The sequence below is a fragment of the Triturus cristatus genome, chromosome 4_1 (genome assembly GCF_964204655.1).
Source record: "Triturus cristatus chromosome 4_1, aTriCri1.1, whole genome shotgun sequence".
Lineage (NCBI taxonomy): Eukaryota > Metazoa > Chordata > Amphibia > Caudata > Salamandridae > Triturus > Triturus cristatus.
Window position 1 is genome coordinate 884,892,593 of NC_140585.1, and position 12,404 is coordinate 884,904,996.

Consider the following 12,404-nt stretch of genomic DNA (forward strand, 5'->3'; position numbering starts at 1 on the left):
AGCGACCATAAAAACAGCACAAAGTAGCCTCGACACTTACATAGGAGTGTACCCTTTATTTTAACTACACATGCTTGCACGGAGGAGTCCTGAAACATTCAATAAGGTGGGTTGCTTCTTCCTTTGTAACATGGACACACAACCACCCTAACACTTGCCAAAGGATGTACTCCTTTCACCTGGAGGCTTGATTCAGACTTTTTTAGTGTGCGCTCCCCCCTCCAGCCATACAGAGCTGTCCCCCCCACACTAGCTGTAAGGTGTAGGTTCTTGCGCACACAGCACCCTGACACTGGCTGCCTTATTAATGTACAGCACTGTCTTGGCTTGTAAATTTTGACATGTTCTAACTTGTTTGATTTGTTGCAGGCCCCTGGTATACACGGTTTGCTTTCTGCTTCCTGCAGCATATCTCATTGGACTCATCTTCACACTGAAGACTCACTCGCACATCTATGACATTCACATCAGCGACTGCCATGGTAAGCTGCTATTCTCCATGCAGGTTGCATATCCATCAGTGTCTGCCATGAAGCTTGTACGCACTCGCCCATGAATGTGGCATTTTTGTCAGTGGCTGCTAACTTTGGTTGGTTCACTGTGTGGGTTCTTCACCATGAAGGCATCTGTTTTTGGTAACTGTTAATTTGCTACTTGTCTGGAATGTTTATTTGAACAAATCAATTTTGAACCTGTGCTTACTATGGAATTAAGGAGTCTCTGCTTTAGACTAGTGAGCTGCAAGTGGCTCTTTGCATAGTCCTAAAATTGGCAATTTTTTCTTCGCATTCCTCTGGGCAACGCCCGATCTTTAGCAAATTCATGGACTGAAGTGCAGTTGAATATGAAAGCCGTCTGGATATCATGGCGTTATTTATCAGTGTTCTACATTTTTGTTTTATGTTCCAGCTGGTCAGACTTTCATATCCCCACTCAAGCAGGGAACATACATTTAGGTAGCTAATATCTGTCTCTGGACTTCATCCCTTAATCCTTTTGCTTAACACATCAACTTTTAGAGTTCAGTGGCCTACAAGCGCATTCTTGTTGGGACAGACTTGAAGGGCTTATTAGTAAGAAATATCTGAGATAGAGTCCAAGCATGTAAAATTTAAGAAATAACGTACTGTGTGACTGGAAATTGCTTTGAGTGCTGCAAGTCTATTTTTAAAGGTGGCCTATCCGAAGGATGTTGCAGTAGTAGAGCTGAATGGGTACAGGATCTTGAACAAGTCTGTGAAATTAATTTGTGGTGGTCCAGTTTTTTGTTTGGTATTGTACGTTTAACAGTGTTTCTAATGTGGCTATTGAGGTATGACCTCGAATTCAGCATTATACCAGTAATTTGAAATTCTTTCAATGAAGGGAGAACTTTTAGAGTGGGTGTGGCAACAAGTAGCAAGTTCTCTTAATTTATTCAAGGTTAACTGTTGCTTAGACCACATCAAGTTGATGCTGGGGACATTTATATTGGTGAAGACAGCAGTATGTATAACCAACGCACACAAATGTATAGAGATTGTAATATCTAAATTGTAAAATCGATTGAGAGAAAACATTTGCCTGTGATGACTGGCTGCAGAAGGAGTACATCAAACATTTAGGTATCAAGTCAGACTGTAGATTATATTTAAAACAAGCATTGGCATAGCCAATAGGTCTCGCCTTTGGGCCTTATAAGTATTTAGTTATGCAGCACAATATCCTTGGTGCAATAACATCAATTGCTGCATGGCTAAACATTTATAAGGTCCCAAAGGCGAGACCTATTGGCTATGCCAATGCTTGTTGGGATTGGGGTCAGTTTGTCTGGAGCCTGTCTTGTTCGTACTGTCCAGTCTGCTGCGCAGCCAAAATGTACAGGTTTTCCAGATGTCCGTTGTTGCAAGGCAGTTCCATGGATAAAAACTTTTTACCCTACGTAGCGCCTATTTTGTTAGTAGCGTGCCTTCGTAGCGCTGTCACTTGTCATGCAAACCATGTCCTTTAGAGTTTTTAGCTGCGCTCAAGACAATGACCCTTTGTTCTAGTCCTGCACACTGGTGCGGGGCGAGGCTGTTCATTGGATTAGCATATACAAGGGTCATATATGGTTGCTGTGGATGGTTCGAGAGGGAGCTGACATCCCTTGTTGGCGGGTGTTTGGTGATAATGGGGTTGGTGCTATTGTTTTTTAAAAAGTGTTGGGGGGCATTAATATGCCTTTTTCAGGTGGCTAGCGGTAGTCTGGGCTTGGTGGTTTCTTGTTCGCAGAACTGCTGGTGAGAGCTGTCTGTAAATCCTGTCTGCGCAGTGTTTATATGCAAGTCGTGTGTTCTGTCAGTTGGCATCTGTGGTTGCAAATGTATATTAAACAGTTTAGGGCGAGAAGGGAGTTCTGCTGAATCCGAGGGTAGTGCCTATTGTATTATGAGGGCAACTGGGAATTGCATTTATATAGCGCTTACTACCCCTGACGAGTCATTGGTGCATTTTACGGCGAGTAGCCAGTTCCGACTACCATCCTGGTTGGCTATGTTAACCCCGGCATTCGATCAACTGTATTACTAGTTATCTTTTTGTAATTAACATAATTGAATCGATTCGTTGTTGACTGCGAAAAGCAGAATTTGTATGATTTCCAAAGTCCCCCCCCCCCCCCCCCCCGAACTTTGTAACAGAGTTTTTTTTCTCTCGACAATGCAATTAAAGTGGTGTAAAATCCCCATTTATTTAGCTCCGATGCATTATCTGCTGCAGACATATCCGAGTGCAGATTGATTTGAAGTCCCAAGGGGCTGACTAAGAAGTTCGTTCTTCTGTACTTTGGAAGATTTCCTTTCTCTTTTAAAGGGGGCGAATATATCTTTTACGACCCATGCCCACTCCTGGGTACATTGCCTTCCTTCCTAAAATTCCATCAGTGTATGATTTCATTGAATGAGTTGAACAAAGGGGTTCAGATAAAATTCTGTAAATACGATATATATATCTCTTACGCTGCAACCTACGGAAGCAAGGCGAGACAGGACGGACTGGAGTCGGAGGACCCGAGAAGTGCTGACGGCGGCTAGAGGTAGGAACAGCAAAGTACGCGATTACACTGGGTAGAGGGGTGTGCCACAGACTCCAGTAAGGAATCTGCCATTCAATATTATTGACGTGCAAAGACTCACTACTTCGCAGTCTATTCAAGTACTAATAATAAAATTCAATAACCTTAAGGATATGTCAGCCGATACGCTAAGAGATCGAGAGGCAGCTGCTACGGCGATGTTCGATGATATGAACACGCGGAGTTCAAACTACATAGCCCAGAATGCACCAACAGTAATCAAAAATGCAAGTCTCCGTGACAAATATCGGAGCCTAGAAAAGTTAATGAAAAACGAGCAGAGTAAGTTGTGGGAGGGCCGTTCTCTCCAGCGCTATTTAGATGTGAGAAGGATTCCTCGGGGTCTGCGCATATTAATTGCCCCCAGCTATGAGACGCCAGATCCACAGATGTTGAAAGAGTGGGCGGAAACAAACCTGGAATCTTCAAGGAGACTAGTAATCTTTCTAGTCAAATATGCAGAGTCAGATCGTCTGAAGTTACAAGGTCAAATAGACAATCTGAATGTGGAAATAGAAACCATGGGCCAGAATGATGAAGCATAGAGACTAAAAGATGAGATGACACAGCGTTTTAAAAAAAAGAGGAAGATACTTATGTCTTGCGCTCCCTTATTTTATCATCGTGATAAAGCTGATTACGAATGTGGACGCATTCTTACCTTTGCTAAAAAATATGAAAACATGAAAATATCGAAATATAGCTCCAGCTCTCAAATATCGTATAAAGGTAACAAAGGATCAAAACAAGTCAATTCGTCCACTTCTGACTTAAGCTCAGCAATTGAAAGTGAAACAGAGGTAGACAATAGAGATAAAAGAGTCCCAGTAGCAATTTCCCTTGCTGAAGAACTTGATTTTTTAGTCGAGGAGAGAAAACAAACGCTTCGACCAAAAAGACCACAACAACAACAATCAGTAAAAAAACCAGTCAAGTGAAGAGAAAGGAGAAGGGCAAAACAAAGGAGAACCAACCAGGCGATATCAAACACGCCGGTGGAACCGGAAATAAAGGGAGAACAAGGCAATGTCAATAACATCACGGTGACTAATCTAACATCAATGACCCTTAACACAGCCGAATTACAATTGCTCTCACTGGGAATTTCCTTTTGCCCGGAGAGTTCGTTCGATTATGCCGCAACTAGGATTAATGTTTACAAAGCCATCAGAAAATTAAAACTTCAAAAACATCATCTTATTAAAGGGGCAAACATCAAAGCTATTGTGACACATTCACCTCCTCTTAGCTGCCCCCCATCAGCCTATGGTTTAACAAACGACGATATGCCACTCTTTAAGGACATGCAATTATAGGCACTATCCCAACGACCAAGATGAACAAGCAATGACTACTACGGTAAATACTGATGACATAACTGTAATAACCAAGTTCAAGCCACGTTCACTCTATGTGCCAATCATGCCCAGGGACGCTATAGATGTATACCATGAACAAGTCCTAATGGGACTTAAAGATCTAAATGCCAAAGTAAAAAAAAATGAATAAAGACACCCACAGGACAAAGAAGAACAAACAGAGTATAAAATATCAACAACTAATGAAAAAATTGTCAAGCAACAATGACATCATAAGAAATGCTGACAAGGGCGGCAACTTGGTAATTTGGGCAAAGGAAGATTACAATAAAGAAGCATTAAGCCAACTCACAGACCTACAATGCTACCGTAGAAGCGATCCATTGAGGTTAAAAACAACATACGATAGCTATTACAGCAAACTTATGGCCTGGAGGAGTCTGGGGCTAATTAACAAGGATGAATATGGCTTTTTAAGGAATAATACACCTACTACCCCGGTAATTTACTTTATACCCAAACTACACAAGAATTCTACCAAATCCCCTGGACGCCCAATCATCTCTGCAAAAAATAGTCTGACAAAGTAAGTCACAATATATAGACTATTTTCTTCAGGAGTTTGTACAAGCTTTGCCCTCCTATTTAAGTGATACTGGGGATTTTTTAACAAAAATACATGACTTTAAGTGGTAACAAGGCTACCTATTGATAACTATGGACATCACAGCTTTATATACGAGCATCAATCACAACGACGGCCTGAAAGCAGTGAAACACTACCTTAGAAAACGGGCTGCTATCTACAAACCACACAACAAAATGCTCATTGACATGATTGATTTTTGTCTTCATAACAACTTGTTTTTATTTCAGAACACTGTCTACCAACAGCTATGGGGAGTAGCTATGGGTGCGAGTTTCTCCCCCAGTTACGCAGCCCCAAGGTGGCTACCGAAGGGAAAAGGAGCTGGTTATTGATGTCCGGAGGCTCACTAGAGAGCCCATAAACAAACAAACATTATTTTGAAATTTAATTCAACACAGGCACTCAAGGGTTTAAACAAAATGTTTGTCGCGCAATGCAGTGAGCCTCCGGACATCAATAACCAGCTCCTTTTCCCTTCTGTAGCCACCTCGGGGCTGCGAACAGTTTTGTGCCCCTGCAGCTTAAACAAAATGTTTTTCGCAATGCTTCCAAATACACTACATGTCCCAGCATGCCATTAGTAAGTTGACTCACCTGAGGGGCCTCATCGCAGGGCTTGAAAAGAAATTGCATGTAGTCATGGTGGTGACTTGGAAGCTGGTGTATGATTCGCTTTCAGCCTGTGAACAAGGGCTGATGCAGCCCGAAACGCGTCAGGCAGAATGAAATGGACCAGACAGAGTGCCAGCTCTACGAGTGAATAAAGCTTTTGTTGGAGGCGACATTCTGCAGTGTGCGGCCTCGTTCTTTTGGACAAATTTTGAGATGTGTGTGTGTGTGTGTGTGTGTGTATGTATGTATATATATATATATATATATATATATATATTTATTTTCACTGAAAAAACCATAGGTTTCACACGTTATAGTTAGCTGTACATTTCACTCGTAAAAAACCAATGAAATTCCCCCGTTATAGTTAGTGCAGGCAACTATAACTCACGCGACCGCAATCCTCTGCTGATGCTAATACTGTATTTAGACACTTATTTGCCCATGTCTTCTTCCATTAAATTTTAGCTATACATATATTACAAATATTTTTTTTTCATAAAGACACATATGTCATCAGCAGAAGATTGCGGTCGCGTGAGTTATAGTTGCCTGCACTAACTATAACGGGGGAATTTCATTGGTTTTTACGAGTGAAATGTACAGCTAACTATAACATGTGTGAAACCTATGGTTTTTTCAGTGAATTTGCAAGGTTTTTTAAATGCTAATTCCTAACTATAACGTGTGTGAAACCTATGGTTTTTTCAGTGAATTTGTACGTTTTTTTAAATGCTAAGTTACTTTACGCCATTCGTGGCGTGCGCGCCCAGTTAACGCAGTTCGTTCCGTGCGCGCACGGTGCGCTTCGCGCACCGTGCACGCACAGTGAGCACGCGGTGCGCTTCGCGCACCGCGCGCCCACTTTACGCAGTTAGTGCCGTGCACGCACGGTGGTCACGCGGTGCGCTGCGCGCACCGCGTGCCCACGTTATGCGGGATGGGCCATGTACGCACGATGCGCTTCGCGCACCGTGCGCACATGGGGGACATATTATGCGCATCTTTGTGAAATTTATTCTTTGTTAATTTCTTATCTCTAATAAGCCATGCACATATGGTGCCCTTCGGGCACCATTTGCACACGGGGTGGGGAGAGTGTGGATAATTTTTTTAAAAAATTTTTTTTACCGTACGCGTACGGTAAGCGTAATCGGCGATTTTCCGGTTGGGGGTTGTTTGGAGACCCCTATATCAATGCTGGGTGGTTAGGATCTCAAGAAACTGCCTCTTTAGACATTTTTTGGCTTCGTTTTTGCTGCCCAACTCAGAGAGCAAGAGAGAAAATGGCGGCCGCCGCTTCCTGGTTTCGACCGATTCGAATGTTTACTAAGATCTAAGAGCCAATCAAAATCGCGCTCGCGCACGCCACCGTACGCGTACGGTAAGCGCACCGTAAGCTGCCACAGATATATATATATTGATTTAAAGGCTATTTTCTCAAAATCTACTGAACAGATTTACACCATTTGACCTGAGGACTACCTCTCTGCCAAATTTCAAGTAATTCTGTTCAGCTTTTCGGGCTGTAGCTGTGTCTAAAGGTCCTATGGAAAAATGCATGGGAAAAACGCGTTTTGGGACCCCCCTTTTATCTCAGCCCCCGCTTGACGAATCCCCCCGAGACTTTCAGGGTAGGAACGGAGCGTAGCGCCCCACCTATTTTGAAAAATTCGCGAGGATTCGTCGACCGGCGCCAAAGTTATTCAAAATAGAATGTTGCGGATTTCCTATGGAAACGTGGTCCTAACTATAACTACCTACTGGCGACCGCCAGTAGGATATATATATATATATATATATATATATATATATATACTTTGAGACACCATCACCGCACCTTAGTGTAAAGGTCACTTCCGGGGTTGTGGTGGTTTCTTTCGAGCTTGTCGTGCCACGTACTTGGCTCTGGAATCTGCTAGAGAAGTCAGGGGTGTCGGGGAGAGTGAGTGGGTGTGTGAAAATTAATGCACGCTGAGGGCTCGTCTGCGGCCGCACCATGTGATCGTGTGCATGCCCATCGCCCACTGTGACCCCTGTCAATTGTGCATGCTCGCCATGGGCTGACAGACGTGCTAATTTTTATTTGACCTGTGTGTGTGTGTTGGGGGGGGGCTGGTCCATAAAGACACCAATAGGGTTAATCATTATATTGCTAGTTTTCAGCTACTTCGTGGTAAGGCGACGTGTGAGCTTGGGCACTCTAACTTGAGCGTTGTTTGCCGGTTAGGTGTGTCCATTAAGGGATCAGCCCATGTCAGAAAACAATATTTGTGCTTAATATGCTCCTGTTGATACCCATGGTGGTACTGTATTGCAGCATTTATATACTGCTTACTACACCTATGTGTGGCATTGAAGCATGCCTACGGGGATGTTTACTTGGGCCATTGTTAACACTAATGGTTGCTGTTGACATGTCACTGCCAAGTTCATAAATAAGCGCGATGGGTTTTGCCTAGGGGTCAGTAAAGCACTATTCATCCTGTGTCAGTGTGCTTTAATATATTGCTGGGGGGACCTAGCACGCATGAGAGGCCAGCAACTCAACAATTGCAGATATTATTCATCCAGTGGCTGCTTTCAGGTCTTCCCCTCCTGCAACAGCTGGTACCACTGTAAACCACAAATACAACCGTTTGTAAGTCCTCATGTAACAAGCAAGACGAATAAAGCGCTCCAATACCTTTGGGTCGAGTTCGCGCTATATAAATCTGCAAAAAAGAAACCGGCATGAGAAACGAAAGTAAAGTCTCGTAGGAACTGCTGACGACACAAGTAGACAGAAAAAACACTACCCAAAGAAATCCAGTACCAGCGTGTACGGACAATAAAAAGAGAAAGTCAGCCGCCTTCTGTTGTGACTTTTTGGAGAGGGGGAGTATTTGAACCGGAAAAAAGCAGTTACAACTTCTGTTGTGAATGGATACGAAAATGTTTGCTTACAGGGACAAGACACACACACAGCGTTTCCCTTGCGGGAGTGAGCAGCGGCACCATCCGTTTTGAAGATAATTACAAACAGATGGCACCAATGCTCGCTCCCGCAAGGGAAATGCTTGGTATTGCAACTTGTGCGCATTTGGCAATGCAAAACTTGCACGCGTTTAACAAAAGTGGTGATCGATTGCAAAAGGTCGCCTCCTAAGCAGCGCTTGGGCGCTGCGTAAGCGAGACCTAAAAAAGCAGAGCAGTATATGAGCAAGGTATAGTTTTTGATTAAAAAATATTAGGACTTAAATCAGGAGGCATGCATTCTTAAAGAGCGAAACGTGTTGACTTGGTCTAGTTTCCCAGTTGTGTTAATAATGCTTCTTTTACCCTTGAATATTTGGATGAGAAGAATGCTGATAAGAGTCATAGGCTTGATGGGGCATGGCTTGCCATCATGGCCGGGTAGACTTGCTTTGAAAGAGCTCTGTGCCGCTGCCCGCTATAGATTAACATCCTGAAGTATCATGGCTCCCAAAAGCAGGGGAATTGATTCACAGGGACCCGTGAAACAGTCAGCTGTCGGACGAGGACTGAATGGATCCGTGTATCCCCGGGGAAGCGAATGCTGAGTTTGGGCCCGGGAGACAGACTGACACCATCTTGGGATTGGCCTGAAGATCACGTAGAGGTGCTGGGCCTACAGCTCTAACAGGCCCCACTGCGAGAGGAGTAACCGGGCTGCGGCCCCCGGGGGGGAAGGCGCTGCCTACTTTGCGGCAACAGAGGTGGCAGACTGTCCCGCACCGGTTGTGACGGAGGCTGACCCCGGGACAGCCAGATACAGTACGGTAAAGTACCCGACGGGCGGGGATATTCCGGGAGCTGGTTGAACCCCCACTTGGGCGAAATCTAGGTCTAACCCCCTCAGAGGAGGTCAGACTGAGGCAGGACCAGTGGGAGCGGGACGAAGCAGACCTGCTCAGACGCACCCTGTAGGCCCCGGGATACATTGACACCTAAATGGTGAAGATGCTGGGGGAGACTTAAATGAGTGTGGTCGGTGCTGCCCAATCAACGGGCCAGCCGATGTTGGTGCACCCCCGTGGATGAGTGTATCCTGGACTGGAGACCGACCCCCCCCCTCCCCTCCCTTTATTGCGAGGTAAAAGGCTGGCGAATCCCGAAAGAGTGGGATCGCAGGGTGATATCTGGCTGTATTACTGTGGTAACTGGGAGGAGCAGCCTGAGTCCTGTCGAGTTCGGAGTAGTCTGGTGGGGGAGGGCTTGTGCGGAGGGAGAGATGGCCAGGGCCCCCCCCACCCCCCCCTGCGGCTTTGGAGTGTGAGGAGAAATTCGAAGGGGTCCCCCCCGGGAGCCTTATATATGTGGTTGATGGCAGGCTGCTTGGTCTCACCACATTGGATGCCAACGGTGTATCGAGGTGGCTGGGAGGTTCTTACTCCAGAGGCGAGGAATATCAGAACAGTCTGTATTATAACTGGAATCCCGTATATTGGTGTTAAGGAGTGGAGCACTTCCTGTGAGTGAGTGCTGGACCCTTGGTGGGGTTTGAACCGGTGGGAAGAGATACAGACTGGTTGCACCCCAGCTGAGGAGGGCCATATAGACAAACTCGCTGCAACTGGTGGAACAGTATGGGGAAAGATAAAACGGCGAAACTGCAATCCAACAGGATACCGAACTATGCTCAGCTCATATCCCATGGTCCGAAGAACAGGAGTAAGGACCAAATAATGGAAAAGGGAACACTGAAAGGGGCCGCAGAAGACGCACCAACACTGATGGTTGTTATCCGGGCCTTTCAATCCACCAGAGACTATCTGATCAAGAAGATTGATGCTGTGGCCATAGATGTTAATCTACTGAGGTGCGATCTCAGGAAAGTTTGTCAGTGACGGCCACAGACAAAGACACAGATGTCCTCAAGGAAGAGGTCAAGAACCTTAGTGAGGCAGTGGTGGAGCTGAAGCAACAGATGATCAAGCACGACGACTGGGCGGAGGACTTGAAGGTCGCTCCAGGAGGGGAAACCTAAGATTTGCGGGGTTTCCAGAGAGCGGAAGGGCCGGATGTGGGTTTGTCTTTGGGAAAAGTATATCACTCCGGAAATGGCTCCCAAACACTTGTCTAAGTTCTTCATTGTGGAGCGGGCACATAGGGCGCTGGTCCTTCCCCCCCCTCCCCCCCCCCCCCCCCCCCCTCAGGCTTGTAGCACCGCCTCGTGCTATAATTGCAAGATTATTTAACTTCCGGGGCAGGGATCTTTTACTTCAGCTTTCCTGCAGCAGCAAACAGTATTTTTGTTTGAGGGACATTCCATCATAACGGTATACCCGGACTACACCCAAAGGGCCAGGAACAGAGGAAAACCTTCATCACAGTGAAACAGCGACTTAGAGACTTGAACTTAAAATATAGCCTCATGTTTCCGGCGAAACTCAGGGTGGAGAGTGAGGGACGAGCATTGTTCTTCTTTTCGGCAGGAGAAGCGAGTGATTGGTTGGATACCAGGGCCCCGGATGGGAGACACCTGGTCCCTTTACGAGTTCCATTGAGACGCTGTCCTGCAGCCCTCCTCGAGGGGTCGATGACCGCTTACACATCAGAAACCACAAAAAAAAACAAAAAAAACTGAGTATCACGGTCATGCAGGACGGTACACTACAGGCCTCTGACTCGGAGGTGGTCCCAGATTCGGCGGACATGACACCGGACATTGAGCGAGGGGCCAGCGGGCCAGGCAGTGGCCACAAATTAACTCCACACACTGAACATTATTTGCTAATATGTACAGATAAGTTTTGTTTCGTATTCTATATAGGATGGCAATTTGGCATATTTGGTCTGAACTGTTACTTTGCGGGTCCCTGGGAGACCTCCATTTTCCGATTGAGGGCGCGGCAACCCTGCCTGTTCCAATGAGTTTCTCCTTTATGGACTATCCTTAACTTAAATCGGGTATAGGTCGGGGGCCCGGTTGTGTATTTGTTCTGTCAGGAACACAGGCAGCTGCCGGAGCAGCGATGCCCCTACTAGAGACCAGGGCCGTCAGGGAGGCTTGAGAGTAATCTCAGGCTCCGGCGTTACCAGTTCTCTTGCACAGCATTTATTAGACGCAATCATTGACATCTTAGACAACGCTGGCTTGGGTCAATGCCTTAAGCAGGATAAACTGATCTTGAAGTGTCTAAGGGGGGAGGGGGTGGTTTGGAGTTGTATGTATTGTTTGGTGTCGAGATCAGGAGATGCGAATACAAGTTGGTTTTGTTATGGGGGAATCAATAGGGTCACACAGGATTACACTTGGATACACAGCCTGAAGAATCGACAGGAAGGGTACACTGGTCTTAGGGGAACACTCGTCAGGCACTTAATGTCATATTGTCATGACAGTACAAACGTTGAAGTTCCTTAACTGGAAAGTCCGTGAGATGGCAGGCCTAGATAAGCGTCGAAGAATACATGTCTTCCTGAAGAGATACAAGATAGCAATAGTGGGACTACAAGAAACACATATATGGGGGAACACATTAGTGAGCCTACGGAAGAGATGGAGGGAGCAGATATTTTCCACATCATACTCTGGTTTTTCACGAGGGGCACTTATATGGGTGGCACCAGGGATCCCATTCCAACACCTCCAGCATGTTCTAGTTCCTGATGGGCGGTACGTTATCCTGTTTGGAAGGTGGGAAGGGAGGGAACTATGCATTCACAATGTCTACGCCCCCAATTTGGACTGTCCCGATTTCTACCCAACAGTCTTGAAGGCGGC

At 45.7% G+C, this 12,404-nt stretch overlaps 1 protein-coding gene across 1 annotated transcript in view; it reads left to right on the top strand.

Annotated features, from left to right (window-relative positions):
- Positions 1-12,404, top strand: part of LOC146855720 (uncharacterized) — a 350,281-nt gene that overhangs the window by 254,300 nt on the left and 83,577 nt on the right. Inside the window, exon 15 of the mRNA XM_085653625.1 lies at positions 370-482. Coding sequence (XP_085509751.1) covers positions 370-482 — 113 coding nt within the window. The remainder of the gene's footprint in view (positions 1-369; positions 483-12,404) is intronic.